At 52.1% G+C, this 27,325-nt stretch overlaps 1 protein-coding gene across 1 annotated transcript in view; it reads left to right on the top strand.

Annotated features, from left to right (window-relative positions):
• ANXA11 (annexin A11) overlaps nucleotides 1-26,963 on the top strand; it is a 43,516-nt gene extending 16,553 nt beyond the window's left edge. The window contains exons 2-15 of the mRNA XM_044239928.1: nucleotides 10,418-10,480; nucleotides 12,324-12,436; nucleotides 13,368-13,760; nucleotides 15,062-15,149; nucleotides 15,385-15,479; nucleotides 16,212-16,325; nucleotides 18,246-18,336; nucleotides 18,729-18,808; nucleotides 18,927-18,983; nucleotides 21,298-21,391; nucleotides 23,139-23,234; nucleotides 24,197-24,255; nucleotides 24,457-24,579; nucleotides 26,157-26,963. Of these exons, the coding sequence (XP_044095863.1) occupies nucleotides 10,426-10,480; nucleotides 12,324-12,436; nucleotides 13,368-13,760; nucleotides 15,062-15,149; nucleotides 15,385-15,479; nucleotides 16,212-16,325; nucleotides 18,246-18,336; nucleotides 18,729-18,808; nucleotides 18,927-18,983; nucleotides 21,298-21,391; nucleotides 23,139-23,234; nucleotides 24,197-24,255; nucleotides 24,457-24,579; nucleotides 26,157-26,216 (1,518 nt within the window). The 5' untranslated portion in view covers nucleotides 10,418-10,425 and the 3' untranslated portion in view covers nucleotides 26,217-26,963. The remainder of the gene's footprint in view (nucleotides 1-10,417; nucleotides 10,481-12,323; nucleotides 12,437-13,367; nucleotides 13,761-15,061; nucleotides 15,150-15,384; nucleotides 15,480-16,211; nucleotides 16,326-18,245; nucleotides 18,337-18,728; nucleotides 18,809-18,926; nucleotides 18,984-21,297; nucleotides 21,392-23,138; nucleotides 23,235-24,196; nucleotides 24,256-24,456; nucleotides 24,580-26,156) is intronic.
• Nucleotides 26,964-27,325: the final 362 nt, after the last annotated feature.

Here is a 27,325-nt window from a genome sequence, read left to right on the forward strand (position 1 = left end):
GAATTTGCAAACACCAAACCAGCTCTACAGGAAATACTGAAAGGGGTCCTCTAAGCAAAGAGAGAGCCTACAAGTGGTAGATCAGAAAGGAACAGAGACAATATACAGTAACAGTCACCTTACAGGCAATACAATGGCACTAAAATCATATCTCTCAATAGTTACCCTGAATGTTAATGGGCTAAATGCCCCAATCAAAAGACACAGGGTATCAGAATGGATAAAAAAACAAAACCCATCTATATGTTGCCTCCAAGAAACTCATTTTAAACCCGAAGACACCTCCAGACTTAAAGTGAGGGGGTGGAAAAGAATTTACCATGCTAATGGACATCAGAAAAAAGCAGGAGTGGCAATCCTTATATCAGATCAATTAGATTTTAAGCCAAAGACTATAATAAGAGATGAGGAAGGACACTATATCATACTCAAAGGGTCTGTCCAACAAGAAGATCTAACAATTTTAAATATCTATGCCCCCAACGTGGGCGCAGCCAACTATATAAACCAATTAATAACAAAATCAAAGAAACACATCAACAATAATACAATAATAGTAGGGGACTTTAACACTCCCCTCACTGAAATGGACAGATCATCCAAGCAAAAGATCAACAGGGAAATAAAGGCCTTAAATGATACACTGGATGAGATGGACATCACAGATATATTCAGAACATTTCATCCCAAAGCAACAGAATACACATTCTTCTCTAGTGCACATGGAACATTCTCCAGAATAGATCACATCCTCGGTCCTAAATCAGGACTCAACCGGTATCAAAAGATTGGGATCATTCCCTGCATATTTTCAGACCACAATGCTCTGAAGCTAGAACTCAACCACAAGAGGAAGTTTGGAAAGAACACAAATACATGGAGACTAAACAGCATCCTTCTAAAGAATGAATGGGTCAACCGGGAAATTAAAGAAGAATTGAAAAAAATCATGGAAACAAATGATAATGAAAATACAACGGTTCAAAATCTGTGGGACACAACAAAGGCAGTCCTGAGAGGAAAATATATAGCGGTACAAGCTTTTCTCAAGAAACAAGAAAGGTCTCAGGTACACAACCTAACCCTACACCTAAAGGAGCTGGAGAAAGAACAAGAAAGAAACCCTAAGCCCAGCAGGAGAAGAGAAATCATAAAGATCAGAGCAGAAATCAATGAAATAGAAACCAAAAAAACAATAGAACAAATCAACCAAACTAGGAGCTGGTTCTTTGAAAGAATTAATAAAATTGATAAACCCTTGGCCAGACTTATCAAAAAGAAAAGAGAAAGGACCCAAATAAATAAAATCATGAATGAAAGAGGAGAGATCACAACTAACACCAAAGAAATACAAACTATTATAAGAACATACTATGAGCAACTCTACGCCAACAAATTTGACAATCTGGAAGAAATGGATGCATTCCTAGAAACATATAAACTACCAAAATTGAACCAGGAAGAAATAGAAAGCCTGAACAGACCCATAACCAGTAAGGAGATTGAAACAGTCATTAAAAATCTCCAAACAAACAAAAGCCCAGGGCCAGATGGCTTCCCGGGGGAATTCTACCAAACATTTAAAGAAGAACTAATTCCTATTCTCCTGAAACTGTTCCAAAAAATAGAAATGGAAGGAAAACTCCCAAACTCATTTTATGAGGCCAGTATCACCTTGATCCCCAAACCAGACAAGGATCCCATCAAAAAAGAGAGCTATAGACCAATATCCTTGATGAACACAGATGCGAAAATTCTCACCAAAATACTAGCCAATAGGATTCAACAGTACATTAAAAGGATTATTCACCATGACCAAGTGGGATTTATCCCAGGGCTGCAAGGTTGGTTCAACATCCGCAAATCAGTCAATGTGATACAACACATCAATAAAAGAAAGAACAAGAACCATATGATACTCTCAATAGATGCTGAAAAAGCATTTGACAAAGTACAGCATCCCTTCCTGATCAAAACCCTTCAAAGTGTAGGGATAGAGGGCACATACCTCAATATCATCAAAGCCATCTATGAAAAACCCACTGCAAATATCATTCTCAATGGAGAAAAACTGAAAGCTTTTCCACTAAGGTCAGGAACACGGCAGGGATGTCCATTATCACCACTGCTATTCAACATAGTACTAGAAGTCCTAGCCTCAGCAATCAGACAACAAAAGGAAATTAAAGGCATCCAAATCGGCAAAGAAGAAGTCAAATTATCACTCTTCGCGGATGATATGATACTCTATGTGGAAAACCCAAAAGACTCCACTCCAAAACTGCTAGAACTTATACAGGAATTCAGTAAAGTGTCAGGATATAAGATCAATGCACAGAAATCAGTTGCATTTCTCTACACCAACAACAAGACAGAAGAAAGAGAAATTAAGGAGTCAATCCCATTTACAATTGCACCCCAAACCATAAGATACCTAGGAATAAACCTAACCAAAGAGGCTAAGAATCTATACTCAGAAAACTATAAAGTACTCATGAAAGAAATTGAGGAAGACACAAAGAAATGGAAAAATGTTCCATGCTCCTGGATTGGAAGAATAAATATTGTGAAAATGTCTATGTTACCTAGAGCAATCTACACATTTAATGCAATTCCTATCAAAGTACCATCCATCTTCTTCAAAGAAATGGAACAAATAATTTTAAAATTTATATGGAACCAGAAAAGACCTCGAATAGCCAAAGGGATATTGAAAAACAAAGCCAAAGTTGGTGGCATCACAATTCCGGACTTCAAGCTTTATTACAAAGCTGTCATCATCAAGACAGCATGGTACTGGCACAAAAACAGACACATAGACCAATGGAATAGAATAGAGAGCCCAGAAATAGACCCTCAACTCTATGGTCAACTAATCTTCGACAAAGCAGGAAAGAATGTCCAATGGAAAAAAGACAGCCTCTTCAATAAATGGTGCTGGGAAAATTGGACAGCCACGTGCAGAAAAATGAAATTGGACCATTTCCTTACACCACACACAAAAATAGATTCAAAATGGATTAAGGACCTCAATGTGAGAAAGGAATCCATCAAAATCCTTGAGGAGAACACAGGCAGCAACCTCTTCGACCTCAGCCGCAGCAACATCTTCCTAGGAACATCGCCAAAGGCAAGGGAAGCAAGGGCAAAAATGAACTTTTGGGATTTCATCAAAATCAAAAGCTTTTGCACAGCAAAGGAAACAGTTAACAAAACCAAAAGACAACTGACAGAATGGGAGAAGATATTTGCAAACGACATATCAGATAAAGGACTAGTGTCCAAAATCTATAAAGAACTTAACAAACTCAACACCCAAAGAACAAATAATCCAATCAAGAAATGGGCAGAGGACATGAACAGACGTTTCTGCAAAGAAGACATCCAGATGGCCAACAGACACATGAAAAAGTGCTCCATATCACTCGGCATCAGGGAAATACAAATCAAAACCACAATGAGATATCACCTCACACCAGTCAGAATGGCTAAAATCAACAAGTCAGGAAATGACAGATGCTGGCGAGGATGCGGAGAAAGGGGAACCCTCCTACACTGTTGGTGGGAATGCAAGCTGGTGCAACCACTCTGGAAAACAGCATGGAGGTTCCTCAAAATGTTGAAAATAGAACTGCCCTATGACCCAGCAATTGCACTACTGGGAATTTACCCTAAAGATACAAACGTAGTGATCCAAAGGGGCACATGCACCCGAATGTTTATAGCAGCAATGTCCACAATAGCCAAACTATGGAAAGAACCTAGATGTCCATCAACAGATGAATGGATCAAGAAGATGTGGTATATATACACAATGGAATACTATGCAGCCATCAAAAGAAACGAAATCTTGCCATTTGCGACAACATGGATGGAACTAGAGCGTATCATGCTTAGCGAAATAAGTCAAGCGGAGAAAGACAACTATCATATGATCTCCCTGATATGAGGGAGTGGTGATGCAACATGGGGGCTTAAGTGGGTAGGAGAAGAATCCATGAAACAAGATGGGATAGGGAGGGAGAGAAACCATAAGTGACTCTTAATCTCACGAAACAAACTGTGGGTTGCTGGGGGGAGGGGGGTTGGGAGAAGGGGGGTAGGGTTATGGACATTGGGGAGGGTATGTGCTTTTGGGTAAATTGGAAGGGGAGATGAACCATGAGAGACTATGGACTCTGAAAAACAATCTGAGGGGTTTGAAGTGGCGGGGGGGGGGGGTGGGAGGTTGGGGTACCAGGTGGTGGGTATTATAGAGGGCACAGCTTGCATGGAGCACTGGGTGTGGTGAAAAAATAATGAATACTGTTTTTCTGAAAATAAATAAATTGGAAAAAAAAAAAAAAAAAAAACTAAGGGGGTTGGAAATTAGACAGCCTTTGAGGTCCCTTCCAGTGGGAACATTTGGGTAGTCTGTAAACCTGAGATTGGGGTAAAAACCTAAAGGGGTGTCCCCTTTCAGAGTCCTAAAATACAAAAGGAAGGACGAGCCCGGAGAGGGGGAACCCCCTCCAGCCCCCCTGGCAAACCCTCCCTTCACACCCATGGGATAGCAAGGTCTGGAGAACTGGACCCAGCACTGGGTCATTGGTTTGGGATCCTTTTCCACATGAGATTCTTAAAAGAGGATTGCTTTTTTTGAGAGAGAGAGAAAAGATACATGAGAGGTGGGGGAGGGGGAGAGGGGGAGAGAATCTTAAGCAGGGTGGTGCTCAGTGTGGAGCCGGACTCGGAGTTTCATCTCATGACCCTGAGGTCCTGACCTGAACTGAAATCAAGAGTTGGACGTTTAACCGCTCAGCCACCTAGGTGCCCCAAGGAAGTGGATTACTTTAAGTAGATGTTTCTATTTTGCTTTGGGCCTCATTCACACCCCATCTGGGTCATTGCCTCCTTTTGTCCAGCCCAGTGACCCGGGGAGGAATGCCCAGCACTCCCAGGGCGGTGTATGGAGGCCAGGAGCTGCTCAGACTGGCTGAGGGCGAGGAATGCTGGGTAGTAATGTGTCCCATTAATGACCCCCAGTCTGCCCAAACCTACCGTGGTACGGGAGCGAGGAGAGTTTGCAGATAAGCAAATAAATCTCTTGCTTTAAAACAGTTGTATACACACATGCACAAACATAAATCATATATATACACACACATGCATGTGCATTTATGTGTGTGTGTTTTGGTGGGGTGGGGTCTTGAATTACACATTAGAAACTGCCAGTAGTTACCTTTGGTTAGACCTTTGCTTTTCACTTTCTGGTGCCTTTCTGGTTGTGTGTGAATTTCCCTGTAGTGTGTTCTCGTGTTTTTATTTTATTCTTTAATTTTATTTTTTTATTTTTTTAGAGCAGTTTTAGGGTCACAGCAAAATGGTATGGAAAGTACATTACTATCAACACCATCAGTATCCATTGTCAACACCCCTACCGTAGGGGTGTGTGTGTGTTGTGATTGATGAACCTGCATGGACGCATCCAGAGTACATAGTTCACCTTAGGTTCACATCTGGTGTTGTGTGTTCCATGGGTTTTGACTAATGCACCCACCATTTTAATATCATACAGAAGAATTTCACTGGCCAAAAAAAAATCCTCTGTGCTTTGCCCATTCATCCCTCCCTCCTCCATAATTCTTGGAAACTGCTGATCTTCTTACCACTGGTTTTACCTATTCCAGACTGTTGAGAGTTGGAAGCAGCCAGTAAGCAGTCTTTTCTCATTTGCACTCCAGCTCCCTGCATGTCTTTTTCCTGGATTGACAGCGTACTTCTTTCTAATGCATTTGTCCATTCACCTGCTTAAGGACTTCTTAGTTGCTTTTGCATTTTGACCATTATGAATAAAGGCTCTTATACACATCTGTGTGCATGTTTTGCATGGACAGTTTACAGCTCACCGAGGTTAATACCAAGGACTGCGGGAGCATATGGTAAGAATGTGTTTAGTCTTGTAAGAAGCCGCCACACTGTGTTCCTGAGGGCCCGTACCATGTTGCATTCCCAGCAGCAGTGAGCGAGAGTTCCAGTTGCTCCGTGCCCTCACCAGCATTTGGTGTTGTCACTGGTTGGGACTTTGAGCATTCTGATGAGTGTGCGGTGGTCTCTCATTATTTATTTGCAGTTCCTCTAACGATGTCTGATGGGGAGCATCTTTTCACGTGCTCAGAAGCCATCCATGTGTCTTCTTCGGGGAGGTGTCCAGGTCTTTTGCCCATTTTTAAAATTAGATTGTTTCCTTACTGTTCAGTTTTTAAGAGTTCTTTTTTGGATAACAGTCCTTGATCAGATGTGTCTTTCATCAACTTTTTCTCCCAGTTGGTGGCTTGGCTTCTTTTTATTTTTAAAAAAGTATCAGCAGAGAATCATCTGAGCTGCATGACTTAAACTCTGTATTTAAATTCTTGTATCAAAACAGATTGAGGATTTCATATTAAAAGATGAATATCCCCTAGGCTGGGGAAGGCCAGTGGAGGGGCCATCCCACAACAGCCTCCACCCTAGTCCTGGGCCTGCTTGGTTTGCTGCTGGGCACAGAGGGTTGGGAGGTCTCACATGGTGCTTCCAGGCCTCAGCCTGCTGCATGCTCTGTCCCCACCCAGGTCCCTCGCCGGCCTTCTGGGGAGGACACTTTTGTATCCGGGTGCCATAACACTGCTACCACCCACCCTTCCTTCCCTTTATGTGCTGAAAGTCAGGCCAGCTGCCTGCCATGTGGCACACGCTCCCTCCAGTGAGTCCCCATGTCAGTGTCCTGACTGGAGACCAGAGCCGCCGCATAATGGGGCATCTGCCCAGCCTGCCAGAGCTGCTGACGGTCAGGAGGAGGAGAGCCTTGGTCAGTGCAGAAGGTGTGATCATACCTGTGGACACCTAAGAGAGCCGATCTAGTAGACTGTAACTCAGCTGTGTTCTCTGTGGTGGAGAGCGAGTGCTGGACAGGCAGGCGCAGGGAGAGGAAGGTGCGGAGCCCCTCTTAGAAGCCCCACTTGAGCTCACCTGCGAGTGGGGATGGTGCCGGGAACGATTTCACGTGGTACAGCGGGCCCTGCTGGTGGTGGAAGTTACCCAACGACTGGAGGATGAGCGGATTTCTTCATGTTGAGGAAGGGGAAAGAAAGCAGGTGGACATTGTGAGTTGGAGAGCTGAGTGCCCGCAGCCCCCAGGTTGGGTAGGCACTGGGGGTGGGGACGTGCACCCTGAGGGTGCCGCAGGTCATCCAGCTGCCGTGGCTCTTTTCCTGGTGGTTATCAGGCAGGTAAACCGTGGGGGCTCTGGGCATGGGCTGTGTGTTCGAATCCTCATCGGGTGCGGGCCCTCTTTACACCATCGTGAAGTTGTGGGGGAATGTGTAGCATCGTTGTGGTAAGAGTTAGGGACAGGAGTGTTGCTTGCGTGGGGGGACCTGCTCTTGGGCTGGGGCATGGTCGGCCTTGACGGTTCTGGAGTGTTGCTTGCGTGGGGGGGCCTGCTGCTCTTGGGCTGGGGCATGGTCGGCCTTGACGGTTCTGGAGTGTTGTCCTTGGCCCCTTTCCTACCAGTTACTTGGAAGAAAGCAAATGTCATGCTTACCGAACAAAGCTGAGCACTAAGATGTTGGACGCTGGAATGTCTGGTCTCTTCGGCGGGCTGAGCAGCGCACAGAAGGCACAGGAGGAGCTGGACAGGATCTGCATCAAGGCTCCTTGGCCAGAACACTCTGTGTCCCAACCCAGGGAGGAGGGAGGCGAAGGTCCAGTCCTGCCCTGTGCTCTTCAGGGACCACAGCTGGGACCTTGGGTTCTGAAGAGAGCTCCGAGACAGGGAAGGGAATGGTACTGCACACAGGGGATGGTGGGGAGATGAAGCTGCTCTTGGAGGAGGGCCAGTCTGGAGGTGGTCTTTGGAGGAGGGGAAGACCCAGGGATGAAGGCTTGTTGCTTGGACGTATGGTCAGAGCCGAGTAACTGCCAAAGGACAGCTTTTGACTCTTGCTGGGAAGTCTGCGAAGCCCTCCTGGGAATGCATGCCATCACCCTGGGAGCAGCCTGCCCTGTGGTCCTGTTCCAGGCGGGGAAACATGGGTGGATCCTCTGGGTCTGGGTCCCAGGGTGCGTTTCTGTAGGGCTGCTAACCTCAGCCACTGAGCTGGGCTGCCTGGGCCTGAATAGAGCCTGTGTGAGGTATTCAGATCTTGGAAGAACAGCGGTGGCCTCAAGGGAGCTCAGAAATGGTCACCTGAATGGGGCCTTTTTTTTCAAGTTGTTTTTTTAACAGGCAGTACACGCATGTAGCCAACAAAATGCAAATATGAACAGTAACCTTCATGTCTGTCCCCAGTTTTCCCTTCCAAAGGCAGCCAGTGTCACCAAGCTTCTTGTTTATCGTTCCAGGAATGGGTGTGTGTGTGTTTGTGTGTACACGCGCGCACGCGCTCACAACCACCGAGTGTGTCTGTTTTACATCTTTTTTTACAGAATGTTAGCTTAGTAAACACACGGCTTACACCTTGGTCAAGAATGGCGATCATTTCATATTCCCAGTTCCAGAACCGGCTAACTGTAAAATTGCTATGAGTGTTCATTGTGCAGATCTGTTCTGATTCCCCGCACCAGCTGCTGCAGATGGCTAGCTTGGGGGCTGTTATCCCAGAAGGCCCCAGCACACTCCCTGTCCCTGTCACTTCATGCATGTGTAAGTGTGCCCGGGAAATAAATTTCTAGAAGGGGAGTTTCTGGTTCAGACCAGTTCATTTTACATGTTGACATCTCGGTGTTTATAATTGGCGGTTCTTGTCTCTTAGTGTGCATAAAGCCTTCTGATCCTTTTCTGGAATTGCCTGTTTACATCATTTGTGTTTCTGTACTGGTAACTGGGTTTTTTTGTTTTGTTTAATTGCAAAACATTTTTCTTAAGTTTGTTATTTCTCTTGTCTTTCTGTTGGTTTCCTTATTTGTTTCCTATTGTGCAGAACTTTAATTTTATGTCTTTGGGTTTCGGGGCCACTTCTTACATTTAAATCTCTGGTCTGGCTGAGATTAGTTTTGTTGTAGGGAACAGGGTGGTACCCAGCTTTTGGCTTGTCTCCCCTCCCCCCACCCTGCCCCCGGCTGTGGATGGGGCCTTTTGGCTTCATTCTTCTGGGAGTAGAGAAGGGTGGCAAGGGGTCTTTGGTACCCAAAGACTTTTGGTACAGTCACCTCTAGACACACTGACCAAAACATCCCCACGCCCATCATCCCTGTGGGCCCCATGGGGACCAGTGGCACCTAAGGAAGCCCTTCAGCCTCCTTGCAGACACCATGTGCAGATCTCCAGTGTAGCTGTGGAGAGCACACAGAATCCTGTAGGTGAATGATGTTGTCTAGAGCAGTGGTTCTCAAAGTGGGGTCCCCGCACCAGCAGCATCACCTGGGAATTAGTTCGAAATGCAGATTCTGGTTCTGCAGACTCAAACTGCAGTGGAGCCTAGCTGTGTGTGTTTAACGAGCCCTTTGGGGTTGTTCTGATGCACACATTGCAGTTTGAGAGCTAGGTTGGGGCCCAGTGTCCAGGGGGAAGCAGATCACCTGGGGTCAGCAGGAGTAATGGTTGAGGGGGCCTGCAGATCCCCTGACACCCTTACCTGTCCCTGGACACCGCTGTGGACTGCAGCAGCCACTGAACCACTGACCAGCAATAGGAAGTAGGTTGCATGACAGTCTGAGTGGCTGTGCCCCTCCTGGGCAGTTTAGCTGGCATGGGACATGGCAGAGGGACTTTGTGAGAGCAGCTGTCCCACCCAGCACCAGCAGGCAAGAGCCCTGGGTTCCAGGCCTTTCTCCTTCCCTACTCCTGATCTGCAAGTCAGTTAACTTTCTGAGCTCACTTGCCCTCGTTCCAGATAGGGATCACATGTGCCCTCCTGAGGTCTCTAGGAATGAGCTGCCACACTCCCATGCCTGATGAACCAGAGGTCGGAGAGGGAGGAACTTTAGTTTGGGGCAGATCCACGTAGGAGGCCAGCGTGGACAGCTTGGGTTCTCTAGGCCGGGCCCAGGGGACAGGGGCTCTGCCTGGATGGTGATGAAGAGACGGGAAAATAAAGACCAATAGAGCGGGCCCCTGAGAATGAGACAGTGCTCGCCTCTGGGGTTAGAGAGCAGCTCCACATGTGTGTCAGCAGAGGTGGGAGTGAAGCGTGGCGGGGAGGGGTCTGCGGAGAATTGCAGCCACTTAAGTGTGGTGAGCCAGCCCTGCAGTGCTGCATGTGGGCACGGGCGCGAGTCTGCCCCTAGTCGCCGTTTCTAGCTGGGTGCCCAGCAGGTGGAAGGTACGTTGGGCTGGCCCAAGTCAGGCCTGACGCACCCTCTGCTCATGCAGGGGCCTAGCCTGTGCCTGTTGGGGGATTCGGCAAGACTGGTAGGAGCTCCCCACAGAACCTGAACATGCTTCCCTCTTGCCTTGCAGATTGAACCATGAGCTACCCAGGTTATCCCCCGCCTGCAGGCGGCTACCCACCAGCTGCACCAGGTAAGAGGGTTTGGGGCGGGCAGGGGAGGGAATGCCCTCTCTGCTCACTGTGCAGGAGCGGACAGGGAGAGAGAACAGTGCTTTCCAGTCATCTCCTTTCTAACCCAAGGGGGCAGCCAGGATGGGGAGGGGTTGGAGAAAATCCTGGACCCAAGGACCCAGAAAGGCCTGGACTTGAAACACTTCTGGAAAGCCAGGATGAGGCCAAGACCCAGTTTCTTGCTTTATTAGCTGGTAGCAGCAGGCAGATCTCTTCTTCTCTCTGGGACCCTTTATCTCTCCTTTGCAAATGGTTTCACGTATCTCTCTTTTACTGGATTGCACCTGAGACTAGTGAGATAGCCAGGTAAAGCCCCTGGCACCCTGTGATCAACTGCAGGGTCCTTCTGCCAGGGGAGGAAGTGGAGGCTGTTGCTATGGGTCAGCTGTCTGTGTTGCAGCTCTAGAAGCTATGGGCGGATTGCACTGGGGCTGTACCTGCAGTCGGGCGGCCAAAGCCCGGCCCCACCAAAGCATGTCTCTTCACACTCAGAAATCAGCTCCTCTGGCCCTGGCCTCTCCCAGGTTCCTCCTGAAATGACACTGGGTCCCCACGGTAGGGGAGTAGATGAGGGCATCGTTCCAGACTGGTAACCTGAGCTGCTCTCACCCCACAAGACTGGCAGGCAAGTTCATTTCCCCAGAGCAGAGGCCCTGGAGTCCGAGCACCCATGACCCTGCCGGCCATCTGTGCCCACCCTGCCCTTTCAGCAGGTGAAGAAAAGGTCTGGAGCGGGGAGGTGGCGTGGCCACCATCACGTGGCGTACTGGGTTGAGCAGGGCCGTTTCCCTCTAAACAAGGCACAGCCCAGGGGTGCCAGCGCTGGCCTCATGTTTGGTCCTTGGCCGCTAGGGATGCTGCCATGGTGTCCTATGACCGCCACCCCCGCCACGCCGAGTGGCGAAGAGAGGGCAGGGCGAAGAGAGGGCAGGCCGGAGATTCCTGGCAGGCTCCATCCTCAGGGGCCTGGAGCCCTAGAAAAGCTGAACTTGAGGCCCTCGGGACCTGTTCACTGCCCTGGTCAGAAAGGCATCTAACAAGCCATGGGGCCACACGACAGTGGCCGGCCACGGGAGCCCCACAGGCATCAGGTCTCCATCCTCACCCGGGCAGTTTGAGGCAAACTAATTATCATCCCCGTGTGTCAGCTGAAGAAGCTGAGCTAGAGGGGCTGAGCGCCTCACCCCAAGGCACACACTGGGTCCCTCTGGGTTCAGGACTTTTTACTGATGTTCCCCAACTGCCACCCCCCCCACCGGCCACTGCCCCGTAGGGATGGTGTCTGTGTTGCATGACCCAGCCCTGTCTGCTCCTGCCCTGTCGTCCTGCTCTCCTTCTTTCACAGACTTGTCACTGCCCACAACCTAGTCAGCAGGACACCCACCCTTCCCTGCCATGCTTTCCCTTCATCGTGGGTTCTCGGTGCTCTCTGAGCTCACCGCTGTCACGGGCTGAGCACAGTGACCCCAAATGACCTGCTTTTATGTCTGTATTCCCTTTCCATGATGGTGAGCCCAGGGGGCCAGTTCTTTCCTTGGTCCTCCTACCTCTTTAGTCCCATAGAGGTCTTGGGAGGGTTTGCTGATCCCGACCGTCCTCCCTGGAAGGAGGGGCAAGTTCCCTCTTTTCTTCTGGTAGCGGGCTTCATTCAACTTTCTTGCCTGAGTGTGTTCTGTGGGGTCTGTAGTGCTGTCCTCGAGGCCCTACTTTGGCCTTCCCTTCTGACAACCGGAGAGCTTGCTGCTCTGCCTTTCCCCGCTGGGGGTGCTGCCAGGCTGCTGAAGGGCTTGGTGTTGCTTCTAGGTGGCGGTGCCTGGGGAGGTGCTGGCTACCCCCCACCCAGCATGCCCCCGATCGGGCTGGATAACATGGCCAACTACGCAGGGCAGTTCAACCAGGACTACCTCTCCGGAATGGTGAGTGCAGCCCTCCTGCTGGGGCTGCCCCTCGGTGGGGGCGGGGGTGGGGGTGTGGGGGTGTGGGGTTTACACCTGCATGGCCAGAGGGATAAAGGCTGCTGGCTTGTGTGCCTTCAGAGGTATCTGTGTGTGCGCCTGCCTGTGGGCACCAAGTATTGGACTGCATCTTAGAATGAAGGGTTTTCGTCGGGCCTCTCCCTGCTCACGATGTCCCATCTGTAAACTGGGGGGAAGAGGCATGCGCTGGGTTGCCTGGTCTCTCGGGTTTCTGAAGTGGATGGGGCAGTGCCTTCACAGAATGTGTGGAACACCTTTGTAGGAGCACTGCATAGGGTCAGGAGGGAGGAGAGCGTAGGTATGCATGTGCCACTGTACACGGGCATGTGTGCACACGCGCGTGTGTGTACATGTGGATGACTGTTCTGCTCAGGCCCGGGTGCCTGGTAGCATAAGCTACTTTTATTTGTTAATTGGCTTATAAAAATACGTTTTTATAATCTAAAAACAAATGCTTGCTCAGTGTCAACCATGCAGCCCGTATGCAAGTCTCATTTGTGCCTGGCTTGCTCTAGGCACCAGGAGTATGTGGATACAACAAACAAAAATCTGAGCCCTGAAGCTCCTGGGGAGACAGCCAGTCGCCATAAGTAAACTGTGGGGCGTTAGAGCAGATATGGTGCCTTGGGCATAAGAGCAGATACAGGGCTCAGGAGTACAGGTTCAGGGGAAGGGGGCAGTAGTTTTCAAGCCGGGTGGTCAGGCTGGGCCTTGCCGAGAAGCCAGGGGTCAAGTTGGCCTCTGAGCTCTCAGTGTTGGAGGGCTCAGATCAGGGAAGGACGGATGGACAGGCTGTGGCCATGCTCCTGGGTGAGCGGCGGGGGCATGGGGTGGGGGCGTTCATCTTAGACTTGGCTTTGTGGACTTTCAGGCATCCAACATGTCTGGGACATTCGGAGGAGCCAACGTGCCAAACCTGTATCCTGGGGCCCCTGGGGGTGGTTATCCTCCCATCCCCCCGGGGGGTTTTGGGCAGCCGCCTTCTGCCCAGCAGGCTGTTCCTCCATATGGAATGTATCCGCCCCCTGGAGGAAACCCGCCCTCCGGGATGCCTTCCTATCCGCCCTACCCAGGGGCCCCTGTGCCAAGCCAGCCCATGCCGCCCCCTGGCCAGCAGCCCCCGGGGCCCTACCCCGGACAGCCGCCGATGACCTACCCTGGGCAGCCGCCCATGCCACCTCCTGGGCAGCAGCAGCAGCCAGTGCCAAGCTACCCGGGATACCTGGGGTCTGGGAGTGTCACCCCCGCTGTGCCTCCAGCCCAGGTGAGTGCCCGCCCTGCGTCACCCTTTGTCCAGGCTTGGGCCCCAAAGGCCTGAAACTCGTGGCCCAGTGTCCTCTAACAGCAGGGCCAGGGAGGGCACAACCCATGGAGAAGGGCTCTGTCCTCCATCTATAACTTCTTGTTTTACCAGACTATTGCTTTCTCTCACACACACACACACACACACACACCCCGGTTTATATTCTTAAAGACCTTAGGGAGCTGCCCTATTTTCTCGAAGTTTGGTTAGATGTTCCATGTGCGAGTTGGATCTGAACATCCCAGGGTACTCATCATTCCTCCTGTGTCATTTACTGCCTGGGCTCAGTGCTTTGTAGGAACTGCCTGGGCCCCGGGCCTCAAGCCATGTGCCCAGTGGGGCTTAGTCTTCAGTCTCCTGCGGTGCCTCTCAGGCTGGTCTTAGAGGGTTCTTAAAACCTCCTTTGGCTGGGGAAGCTTGCTGGCAGTTCCTCAGGGCTTGCTCTTGGCTGATTTTGGAGACCATTTCGTGTTTGCAGTGCCTAGAATTCATTGTCATGGTTACATGGCCAAACCAGCCAAGCACGGGGCTAGTGGTATGTGCCTACTACTATTATTAGACAGAGGGTCCCTCTCCTCCCTGCCCCCACACTCCCCTACCCCTGCTCTGCTCTCCATCTTCCTCTGCCCACTACCCCCCATCCCTTCTCCAAGCTTCTCTTTTTAACCTGTTAAAACCAGTGGTGCACTAGGCCCGAAGGCAAGCCACGAGGAGACCACTTAGGCAGGAAAATGCGTTTGCTGGGGAGAGCAAACGTCAGTGTCAGGAAGGAGTCTGGCAGGCAAGCGGGGCTGAGAGCCTGGAGAACAGCACCTGGAACAGCAGAGGCCAGGACATAGTTAAGGCAGGGGGTACCGTGGTAAAGGCCAGATGCCGGCGTTTCTGGAGGGAATACCTTTTCCTTATTTGCACCGAGCTGCTCCGTGGCCTACCCAGACCATGGCAGGAGGGCCCTGAAATGTGCTCCCATGTGCTGTGGCAGTGAGGTTCGCAGGCACCACCTGCCCATTGGGAAGCCAGAGGACCTGGGAATAGGGCAGATGTTCAGCATCAGGACTTGGCTAGAGACGGGCATCTAGCACCGAAGCCAGGCAGAAGTCTCAGTATCTGAACTGGAGGGTATCTAATGGTCACAGTAGGCTCCCTCAGTGACTGACTGCAGGCTCCTTCAGGTACCCAGAAAGGTCACTTTCAGAGTCTGGGCAGGGAAGTCTTGCATTTGGGGGATACGACATCTTCTGTGAGTCTGTTTGTCTGAGCAGTTTGGAAACCGAGGCACCATCACAGATGCTCCTGGCTTTGACCCCTTGCGAGATGCCGAGGTCCTACGGAAAGCTATGAAAGGCTTTGGTGAGTGACCCCGGGTGGCTCGGGTCCTGAGCCCCCCTCGCTAGGTGGCTCTGGGTGATGTGGGGATGCTGGGGGTAGCTAACCTAGTCCCAGTGGTGGTGGTAGAAGAGGAGGTCGATGTCGGGGTGTGGTGGGGATGCCCAGGAGAACGGGAGGGCCTAGACCGGGGAAGCTTCTAGCTGCAGAGCATGCCCACGACCCCAGCCCTGCCCACATCCGCCTCTTCTCGTCCTAGGGACCGATGAGCAGGCCATCATCGACTGCCTGGGAAGTCGCTCCAACAAACAGCGCCAGCAGATCCTCCTGTCCTTCAAGACTGCTTATGGGAAGGTGAGTGGGGGAAGGCATTGGGGGGCGGGTCCCCACTGAACTGAGGCATATCCTCTAGCACAACCCCACTCACCCCTGCTTTTCTTCGGTCCCAGGTGAGCCTAGGTCTCCTGGGTGGGCAGTAAGGCCCATTAGGGCATTTTCTGCTGCCCACCTAGCAGGGCCCTCTCGGGTTATGCCATCTTTGTACAACAGAAGGATGCTCTGAAGGAAATCCAGAAGTCCACAGGGCACTGAGATTTGATGAGAGAGATCTGGGTTCTGGCCCTGGCTCTGCCATGACTTATGGAGACCATGGACAGTATTTCCCTTCGGTTCCCACTGGGCCGGATTTTCCTTCTGGGGACCAGGCTGCTAATCCCAGTCCTCTTCATGACTACCCTGGGAGGTGTAGCTGGGAGGGGAGCTTTGAAGGAAAAGGCTTGCAGTTCAGCACAAATGCATGGGAACATATTTTGAACTTCTGGGCTTTTTAACCTTAGGTAAACACCAGGTCTGGTGTTCTATCTAGACCAGCGCTTCTCCAGCCTGAATGAGCCACGGGTCCCCAGGGAAGCGGATTGAATTGCAGGCTCCAGCTCTGCAGGTCCGGGCTGGCTGAGGCTGGGCTGTTCTGCCAGGCCCTGGCTGAGGCAGGCGCTGCTGGGCCTCAGATCTGCGATGCTGTCCCTATTAGTCACTGCCTGTGGATTCTCAAAATAGGTTTGTTTGTCTCTTTGAATATTCGATCAGGATTTGATCAAAGATCTGAAGTCTGAACTGTCAGGAAACTTTGAGAAGACAATCTTGGCTCTCATGAAGACCCCAGTTCTCTTCGATGTCTATGAGATAAAGGAAGCCATCAAGGTATATACATGTTTGTGTTTGTGTGTGTGATTATGTGCTTACATGGACACACAGGCCAGGGAAAGGCCTGGACTGCACAGTGGGGCTGAGCCCATTTATTAGCTGCTCTTGTCGGTGAGGTTCCTGGAGCCTCTCAGGTTAGAATCCAAGTGCTGTAGAAAGGGTGACTTTCGGTGACTTCCCTAAGAGGCAACACAGGTGTCATTCTTTCATCATCAGGGAGCATCTGTGTCTGCCCATCTCAGAAGCACAGTAGCAGTGGGTGGTCGAGCTGGTGGTGACACAGAGATGGGAGCAGGCCCATCCTCCTTCATTTAGGACTCTGCCATAGCAAAAAGCAGAGACACTCTCGAGGGGTTTAAGGGAGACAGAGGTACAGAATCGGTTATGAAGATAGAGGTAAGCAGCCTGGCTTGAGCCAGGACAGGGACCCAAGCAGGATTTCTCTTGTCTCAGCTGCTTCCCGAGTGCCCGCTTTGTTCTTCCATCTGCTGGGGGTTAGAGGATCCCTAGGGACCCCACTCTGTTTAACTCTCAGAGATTCAGCCACAGAAACAACAAGCTATCCCTCAGTCCAAATTCCACTAGAGGCCGACTCTGACAGGCCTGCTTAGGGTTGGTTTACTGTCTGTCGCCCAGGCCAGTCCCTTGTGGCCATACGGTCCTGTGGCTCCTAAGCCCCATAGCAGGTATCCTGTGGATCAGGCAGGGGGAAATCCCTGTGAACTGAGCAGGTGTTCCTGAAGGAATCCATCATTTTTCAGAGGCTTGATAGGTACCATGACTCTTCCTGCCCCCCAGAGGAGAGGCAGAGAATTCAGTATGGAGCCTGGGGTGGGGAGAGGCGCCTGCTGAGATCCTCAGACATGCCCTTTTCTAGGGCGGGCTCAGGAGGCAGGTGGGGACAGCACCCAGGGAGCGGCCCCCAGACCTGTGCTGGGCCCAGCCGCTGCGTCTAGCTGGCTTCATGGGGTGGTGGTGGTTGTGGAGTATGGGAAACCATACAGGGCTGGGGTCACCTGTCACTGGTGAGCGGTGTGTCCTTAAGCATGTGTAAAATGGGACTGCAGACTTGAGGCAGCGAGTGATGAGCACGGCGGCCAGCAGAAGCTCTTTGCAAGCTTTGAGGCATCGTCGAACAGTTGTGCTCATCCTGAAAATAGCTTCCCCCGTACTCTGCTTCCTACGTGACTGGCACTGTTCTAAGTGCTTCTCATGCCTAACATTTAACCCTCAGAGCTCGGAAGGAGGTAGGTGTTAGCTGCTCCCATTGAATGCACAAGGAACCTAAGGCACAGAGAGGTGGTCAAAGGCGCCCGATGTCACACAGCTAATGAGCAGCAGGCCCATTATCCAAGCCCGCCCAGCAGCCAGGCTTCCTATGTCCTCTGCCTTCTCCCCACTCCTGATGTGCTCCATTCTCCCGGCCTCGTCGGGGCTGCGTCTTCTAGCTCTTCAGATGCTCCACAGTCCAGCCCAGGACTCTCCTCTGTCCACACCTCTGCTCTGGCTTTATACCCATTTTTCAGTTCTGTCTTGTCTCATTCATGAGCTGAACTTGGAATAAGCAGATCTGGGTCTACATTTCAACCCACCATTTATTGTGTGGCCTTGGATAAGTCACTACACCTTTCTGATACTCCTTTTCCTTGTGGGGGAATGAGCATGGTCCTTCACGTGACCTCTGGACATCACCATGTCCCTGTCATACTCTGGTATTTTTGTGGGACTGGGGCAGTGGCGGGGAGCTTGGCTGCCTTAGGCCCGACAGCAGCAGCAGCCCCACGGGGGGCGTGGGCCAGTGCTGGCCGCAGTGGCTGTTGGGGTTTGTACTGTGGGGCATAGGGCACCTGCTGTCTTCCCTGTGTGCCGGTGAGGGAGCTCTAACAAGCTTGTGGTTTGTGTTCTCTGCCACCTCAGGGGGCTGGCACTGATGAAGCCTGCCTGATCGAGATCTTCGCCTCCCGCAGCAACGAGCACATCCGGGAATTAAGCAGAGCCTACCAAACAGGTTAGGCTGGTGCCCTCCCCTCAGTGCTCCACAGACTCCTGCTTTCTGGGCCTTGGCTACACCCTCTCCCTCGGCCTCTTAGACCTTCCTGGCCTTCTTATCACCTCATCTCCTGCCACCCCCAACACGTGGGGCTTTGATCCGAGACCCAGCCCTGCCTGCTGTTTGCACAGGGGGCAGGTAGCTAAGGTAACAGAGCGCTAGTGGGAGAACCTCTTGGGTGTGGTTTGGGCTGAGCCTGACAGAGGTGGGGTCAGCCTGGAGGTCACAGTCCCCTTGTCCCTTGGAGGGCGGTGTGCACCTCATTGCACCCAGGACTCCCCGGCCCTCCTCTTGCCTACGTCTGCTGCTGATTGGCTGCAGGGCATGCCTTCCCTGTGTCTCCCTTTCAGAATTCAAAAAGAGCCTGGAGGAGGCCATCCGAAGCGACACGTCCGGGCATTTCCAGCGGCTCCTCATCTCTCTGTCTCAGGTGCCTTTCCCACGACAGAGCTTGGGGCTCAGAGCAGAGAGAGGCGGAAAAGCTCGGGGACGGGGGAGGCACGCAACTGCAAGGAGCAGCCTTGACCATGCCACCTGCTTCCTTTCAGGGAAACCGTGATGAGAGCACCAACGTGGACATGACGGTGGTCCAGAGAGATGCCCAGGTGGGTGTTGTGGCCCGGTGCCCCAGTGGGCTTCCGGTATCAGGGCACACCCCTGCTTTCTTGCTCCCTGAGGGAGGGGCTCTGGGGTGGAAAGAGCAACTGATCAGGAGTGGGTCTCAGACACTGTCAGCCTCAGGTGGGCTCTGCTGCGGATCACCCGTGAGACCTTGGGTGTCCCTCGCCTCCGTCGGCTTCTGAGACCCACTTCAGCGCGAACCTGGGGGATAGCTGTGACAGGAGTTGGTAGGTCGTGGGGGGTGTGGGGGGTTTCATGTGACCTGGTTTTCTTCCTATGTTCAGTTGCATGTCATTGTGTTTGCAGACGGGCAGACTTTACACTTGCCTCGTAGCTTTTGAAGGTCAGAGCCTAGGAACCAGCTGTCTCATTAATTGTGCAGCCTTAGAAATCTGCTGGTGTCTGCAGCCGGTCATGACCACAGCTTAAAGGCAAAGGTCTCTCCAGTCCCCTCTGTGAGGTCGTCTGAGTGTCTCTCTAGAGAGCTTGGGTTTCCCACTGATGAATTGGACCACAGCAGTTGTGGCTAGAGTAGAGTCACAGCTTCTGGTGGGACGGAGCTGGCCAGCCCTCTCTCCCCCTTTGTCGCCCCTGCCAGCCCCAGCCCGGCATTCACCAGGAGCTGCCAGTGGTCTCTTTATCTCTGCTGTCTGTCAGGCTGAAGAGGACCTTGGTGGAGGGCTCTGTTTTTAGGGCTGGAAAACAGCTGCTCTCTAGTCTGGTCCATTTCCTTTCCACATGGGGAAACTGAGGCTCAGAGAGGCTGACCCTTGTGCCTGGAGGAACCTGGAAGCAGGGACTGGACAAGGGCCCAGACTTCTGGCTTGTTCCATGTGTCCTGGCCTCACCCCAGATGCCCTCCTTCAGGGTCTGCCTTAACATCACCCCTAGCTTGAGACATGTGCTCACATTTCTGGACTCAGGGCTGGGCATCTCCAGGCTCCCAGCTCTAGCCCTTGCCCCAGTGGAAATTTTCCTCTTCTGCTCTCCTGTCTGCTAGATAGGCCTGGCCATTCCCTGGCCGACAGAGAAGCTGCCTCACTTTCAAGGTTTTATGCCCACTTCTCTATCTTCTTAGTTACGGACCTTTTCCTGCCTCACCTTGACTTGTGGGATCTCTGAGCCCCTCCTCCCCTGGACATTGGTGCCTTGAGTTCCCAGAGCCTCTACCTGAGGCCTCTAGAGCACTTCTGGGCCATCTGGCATGAGGGTTTGTGAATTGACAAATATTTGGGTGCAAACTTGCAAAAATGTAACAGGCAAGTGCAGATTCTGCCCGTTTGCAAACATTATTATGGTATAGGCAGGGACACCCAGGGACACACAGGGAAAGTGGCTGCCACAAGCAGACCGACACCCATAGTTGCATTCTACTCATTGTCCTATTATTCATTGTTCCTCTTATAGATAGGGAAGCTTCTTATAAAGATTGGGAATTTCATATAGAAATCTGGATTTCTGGCAACTGTGGGTCTGTGCTCCTCTATTATAAAAAGTCTCCAGCAGAAGCGCCTGGGTGGCTCAGTGGGTTAAAGCCTCTGCGTTTGGCTCAGGTCATGATCTCAGGGTCCTGGGATTGAGTCCCACATCTGGCTCTCTGCTCAGTGGGGAGCCTGCTTGCTTCTCCCTCCCTCTCTGCCTACTTGTGATCTCTGTCTGTCAGATAAATAAATAAATAAATAAATTCTTTAAAAAAAAAAGTCTCCAGCAGGTGCTAAGAAGCAATCGGCCTTCTGCGTGCTTAGCCTTCGTCCCCACCCCACCCACCAGCCTTACAACTGGCCTGTTTCCCTCATATTTTTTTTTTTTTTTTTTGCCTGTTTCCCTCATTTAAGTTACCCAGACAACCTTTGGGCTTTCAAGTTCGTGATCCTGAATCTAATCTGACCTTTGCATTTCAGAGGTGAGAAAGTGAGGCTCCAGGAGGATTGCTGGCACACCAGAGCCCCCCAGCAAGTTGGCAGCAGAGCTGGGACTCCAGCCCAGCCCTCGTTCTGTTGTCCCTCTTGTGCTGCTGCTCCCTTGCTGGGGGTTAAAGCTGTCCCTTGCCTGTCCCGGCCTCAGCCGGCCTCAGTTCTCCTGGTCCTGAGTGTCCTCCCCCCCACTCCCGCCTCAGAAGCCTGTGTTGCCTGGCGAGATGATGTGTGGATGGTGTCTTGTTCTGTACTGTGCATGGAGCACAGCCAGAGCCCTGCATCCATTTCCTTCCCCGGTGGGCCTGCATGGCTGCCCTAGGTAACCTGGGCCTGGTCTCTGGGGTGAGGCCTGCATTGCATGCCTGCCTTTCCCTCTGTGCAGGAGCTGTATGCAGCCGGGGAGAACCGCCTGGGAACAGATGAGTCCAAGTTCAATGCAATTCTGTGCTCCCGGAGCCGGGCCCACCTGGTGGCAGGTAAGGCGGTCCCAGGTCCCAAGGGCCCGATAGATGAGGGCAAACAGGGTATAAAGGGGAGACAGCTATCGGGAACACTTGGTAAGTCCAGTGCATGGGGCTTACTCCTCCTTAAAAGAGCCCCCTGGTGGGACTGGGTGGCTCAGTCATTAAGCTGCTGCCTTTGGCTCAGGTCATGACCCCACGGTCCTGGGATCAAGTCCTGCATTGGGTTCCCTACTTGGCGGAAGGCCTGTTTCTCCCCCATTTTCCCTGCTTGTGTTCCCTCTTTCTCTCTGTCAGATTAAGTAAATAAAAAATCTTAGGGAAAAAAGAGCCCCCTGGTGGTGACATGAAAGGTCTTATCAGTGGGTTTCCAGACTTCTGTGCACTTTTGGTTCTGGAGGGAAGCAGAGGAAGAGGTGAGAGAAGTGCAGGCTCCTGCTGGCTGGTGTCTTTATACACCACAGTGTGGAAATTAGAGTTAAGGGCACCTGATGCAACGCTTTCAAAAGCGTGGTATACAAAAATCAGCATAGCAATTGATTGTGCATTGTACAAAAGTACATTGTTCACTCATTCATTTGGAACCTATAAGCCAAGCTCTTGCCATAGGCCAGGTCCTGGACTGGGTGTGGGGAAGCAGCAGGGCACCGCATTCTGCAATTGCTGCTCTCCTTAGGCTGACATTCTTGTTCTTAACAGAGATAAGGAGTGGTGCGGAGGTCCGGGATGGTGCTTGGGTGGTTCTTGCTGAGGTCATAACATTTGAGTTAAAAACATGATAGAGCTGCATGTGCAAAGGCCCCGGGGCAGGGGTGGTGGGACTGAGATTTACAGCCACACATAGCAGCCTGGTGGGGGCCTGAGTGAATACCCAGCCCCCTGTTCTGTGCACGGACTAAGGCCAGAGCTAGAGTTAGCACATGGGTCTCCACTGGGCTATACCTGCCTCTCTAGGAGCTTGGAGTCCCACTGACATGGGTGCTTAACTTGTCCTTGGGTAGGCTCTGGGGGCCAGACGGGTGTTAGCTTATAGTCTGACTGAGAGCTAAGACAGATACATGGAATGATGGGGAAGGAATGTGGGCATGGACGGGAAGTGAAGGGATTTGAGAAGAGAGTGAAATTTCTGTCGGTGTGTGTGGAGGGGTGCTCATGGGGTGGTAAGGGTTGACTCAGGTGAGCCAGGAGCTGACAGGAGTGGGGTGCGTGTGTGTCATGGGGTGAAGAGCCTGCCTGACTTGAGAGCTGGCGGGGGGGGGGGTCAGTGGGGCCACCTAGGGTACTGCAAGTTGAGGGGAGAAGTGGGTCTCGTAAGGCCAGGAGGCTTCCTCACCGCATGCCTGTGTGTGTTTTCTCTGGTAGCCAAAACAAAGTACCACAGACCGAGTGACTTACGCAGTAGATGCTCATTTTCTCACTGTCCTGGGGGCTGGAATTCCAAGACCAAGGTGTCGGGGCAGGGGGTGGGGTGGTTTCTTCTGAGGCCTCTCCTTGGCCTGCAGATGGCTGGCGTCTTGCTGTGTTCTGAAACGCTCTCTCCCCGATGTTTGCATCCTTGATGTTTCCTTGTGTGTCCAGGTCTCTTCTTCTAAGGACACTGGTCAGATTGGATTAGGGCCCATGCAAAGGGCCTCATTGTAACTTAACCACCTCTTTAAAGGGTGTAGGTACATTCTGAGGTATAGTGTGGGGGTTAGGATGTCACCCCATGACTCTGTGGGGACAGAATTCAGTCTGTAACTTGTCCCTTCTTTTCCACTAGTCTTCAACGAGTATCAGCGGATGACCGGCCGAGACATCGAGAAGAGCATCTGCCGGGAGATGTCTGGGGACCTGGAGCAGGGCATGCTGGCCGTGGGTAGGTGTCCCGGGCCCGCCTTGCCGCCGGCCCCCCGGGGCTGTTGTGCGTTGTCTGTTTGCAGGGCACTCCCCCTTCTCTGACTGCAAGGTGAGCGAGCACATGATCCACGATTGCTAAACTCGGGGCCGAAGTGGTGGGAAAGCAGCCTGCTTCCCGGCTCGCAGCATGGCCGTACCTCCCGCAGCCCCGGACGGTCCTGTTTATATTTCAGGCGCAGCTCTGGGGAAGGGAGCTGCCGTGTGGGCACCAGTGGGACGGCAGCCAGCTGCTCTCCCGGAGGAAGATGACTCACATCCTGCCAAGTTTCCTCTAAAAATACATCCCTGCAGGCATTTGTCAGATGTTTGTGATGGAAACACGTGGAAAGATTTTTACTTGCAACAGCAGAACAGGCCCTTGCTCAGGAAAGCTGGCTTGGCTCCCAGAACCGCAGAGTGCCCCTTGCCGTGCCCGCGCCCAGTGCAGCGGGGTTCAACCCACTCCATGGCCACCCACCTGCCCAGGCCTCGCAGCCTCTCCATGCCCTGGGGGGCTGTCACAATCTGCCTGTCTTTAGCTGTGCTTTCCTTGGAGCCTCCTGGCGGGGGCAGATGGCGAGTCCTCCCCATTTCCTTGTGTGTCCACCGTGACACAGGGATCATGGCTGGAGACATTCGTGCTACTTGCCCATCCTTCCTCTGTGAGGGTCCCAGCCCCTAGGTTGCCTCACATGCCAGTATCCATACTCAGCTCCCTTCACCATACTGTTGCCTGGAAGGAGGTAGAGGTTCGGGTCTGGGCTCTATGTTTCTATTCCAAAGAGCCAGAACCAGGAGCACAGACAACTGAGCCTGGAGGAGAATGAGAAGCGGAAGGTGAAGGTGTACCCCACGGCCTCGCACAAGGACACTCGTTCTCTCCGTGGCACCTTGGATGGAGAGTTTCTGCAGATGGAGTGACGCTCTGTTTCTCTGTTCTAGTGAAATGTCTCAAGAATACTCCAGCCTTCTTTGCTGAAAGGCTCAACAAGGCCATGAGGGTACGTGTCTCCCACGTGCAGGGGTCTGGGCGGAGGAAGGGAGGGGGGTGTCTCACCCTCCTCCCCATGACCGGGACCTTTCTTGGGGCAGAAGGCACGAGGAGAGCCACCCCTCAGCCAAGAGGACAGAGAGGGCCCACAGGCAGGAAGGTGGGACAGTAAGGAGGCTCATTGCTTACGCCCTTGGTGGACTCTCTTCAGGGAATGGGAACGAAGGACCGGACCCTGATTCGCATCATGGTGTCTCGCAGTGAGATCGACCTCCTGGACATCAGAACGGAGTATAAGCGGCTATACGGCAAGTCGCTGTACCACGACATCTCGGTATGGCCCTCATGGGGACGAGCGGGCTGCCTCCTATGGACCTCGCTGGCCTCCCCTTTGTCCCCTGTACCTGCCTGCTCGGAACCCTGGCCACCCGCCTTGGCCCCTGGTGTGCACGGGCATCCTGCCTGTGGGCTTTGCGCTTGCTCTCTCCAAACTCTCCTGGTTTGTCCAGTTGCCCCCAGACTCTTAGAAGCTCCTGAGGGCAGGCTGGGTGTTAACCCCGCTGGCGCCCCGCCCTACCTCTCCAGCACCCCCACTCCTGCTGCTCAGTAAATGGAAGTGGGGGGAGTCCCTACACCAGCCTTGGAGAAAATGCCGGGCCTCCCCACATTGGTACTCAGTCACCCTGTGAGTCTGTGACCCATTGGTGAGGACTCCCATTCTGAGGTGACAAGTCTTCTGTCACCTGGTCACATGGCAGAGACAGCCCTGAGAGCATGAGAGCACTAGGGCTCTGGGGTCATGCGGCCTGGGGTCCAGTCTAGCTCTTCTCACTTGCTGTGTGGCCTGACCATCCTTCCCGAACCCCAGTTCCATCATCCCCAAGACAGGGACAGCAGTTCAGGGAGTCTGAAGGAGGAGGGGGTCCTGTCAGGCACCTGGTGTGACACGTGTTATGCTTTTGTAACCATGCGCCGGAGCCAGCCTGACAGTAAATTCCTTCTGACCATTAAGTTCTTGAATCCAGAGCCACCACAACCAGCTTGTGACTTCAGGCTCCCTCAGATCTGATATTGGGCCTGTCACCAAGAATAGCCCATCTCCATTTTTCTGGCTATAACCTGCTGCTTTGGAAAGTAGAGGATCCTTAATTATGCACAAAGTGGCTACCGTGTGCCCGTGGGCTCCTGGAAGGGGCCATAGGCCTCGCCTTTGGGGAGGGACGTGGTGGAAGGAAATGGTCAGACATTAGCCAAGTGAGGGTGCCTGGTTGGCCGAGTCGGTAGAGTGTGCCACTCTTGATCTTGGGGTCATGAGTATAAGCCCATGTTGGGCACGGAGCTTACTCTAAAAATAAGTAAGTAAAAAATAAAATTAATATTTAATTTTTTTAAAAGAAGTTAGCTAAGTGCGTTCTGCGCTTCTTCTAATGGGAGTGCAGCAGTGTGAGGTGGAAGAGAGGTCGGTGGGTGCTGGGACGCCTAGGTGACAGTGGTGTGCACTACGGCACGCTCCAGGGCACGTGTAATAAGTACCACGTCACATAGAGCCTCAGTCCAATGCAGTGGAGATGCTGGGGAAAGGTCACCAAGAGTTAGCCCCAAGTGAGGGGTTTGGGTGGGCTGTTTTAAATTTTGCATGTTTATTTTTCAAATTCTGACTTTGATCATCGGGGTGAGCGCACCTGTCTTTTCTCAGCAGGGGCTTGGGGAGGCCAAACCCCATGCTCTGCGCTAACTTTAGGCCACCGCAAGGCCGCGTCCGTGAACCTCTTCCACCCTGGGACCAGCACGGACTACGGGGTGGGATATGGGGGGAGTCCCTGCAGCAGCACTTGGGGCAGAAGAAAATCAGGAGCTAGGAGGCCAGAACTGGCCACAGCTCGCTAATGTTGTCCTTGTTTCTGTGACCAGGGAGACACTTCGGGGGATTACCAGAAGATTCTGCTGAAGATCTGTGGAGGCAATGACTGAGCTGTAACCAGTGGCTCCCACTTCTGTCCACCTGCCAGTGATAGCGATGCTAGGAAAAGGTCAAAAGAATGTCCATCTGTTTCTAACAAATCCACAAAAGAGCCCTTCAGGTGTCCCAGGGCAGCCCGTCCATCGTCAGATCCTTGGCCTGTCCTCCCCCTCCGCCCTCCTCTCCTGCTCCGTGTATCACGCTCGTGCTGTAGGACTTGGGTCCCTCTCTCAGGGCGCCTTTTCCTCCCCAGCCCTCATGGCCGCTTGCTGCGAAAGTAGACGTTTTATTTCTTGACCCATGCAGTCAGCCCCTTTAGCTTGTGGCTGAGACTCTTGGCTTCCTATTAGTCATGTAATTTTATATTTTTATTTGGAGACACCTTTTTTTTTTTTAATAGTCCTTGCCAGGCAGATGCATACAAGTCTCTGCTGCATACACGTTTTGAGTGAAAGGCTGCGGGGAGCGCTGTGTCCGCAGCAAGGAGTAAAAGGGAAGACCTTTAACAATAATCTTAGTGTCTGGTGAGAATGTGTCACCAGCTTTGTTATTGCCAAACTCACTCTGTAGAGTTTTCTTAGGAAAGAGAAAAAAAGAAGAAAAAGGCCAGAAAGTCATCTGTTCCTCCTTCCATGCAAAACCAGGAGAACAAAGCCAGCTCCCGGCCAGTGACAGGGTTTCTTGTAATTTGGAATGTGCCTTAAACCTGAATGTTAATAGCCAAAAACTTTCTAAATTAAAGTCAGCCAGCTCTGGAACATTTTGGAAATGTTTCCCTGGTGCCAGCTTGTCGTCTTCTGCCTTATGATTCTGCCTGTAGCTCAGGGTTCTGGCCTTAATAGCCAGTGAAAATTTATACAACTTTAAGTAGAAACTTATGCTCAGGAAACTGTGAGCATAGGTAATTTACGGAGGCCCGGGTTGTAAGTAATGAGAAGGGAGGTTCCTGAAATCCCTGCTCAGGGCCCAGATGCTAGAGGTGTGTGGTGATCAGACGTGGGTGTGGTGTAATCCACACAAGGTTGGAAGAGTGCGGTCCTTCATCCGGGTCCTGGAGAGGCACAGGCAGGAGGGCACGTGCATGACTCCTGGGCTAGACCTCTTGGCTGGGTGCTGGAGA

This window comes from Neovison vison, chromosome 2 (genome assembly GCF_020171115.1).
Source record: "Neovison vison isolate M4711 chromosome 2, ASM_NN_V1, whole genome shotgun sequence".
Lineage (NCBI taxonomy): Eukaryota > Metazoa > Chordata > Mammalia > Carnivora > Mustelidae > Neogale > Neogale vison.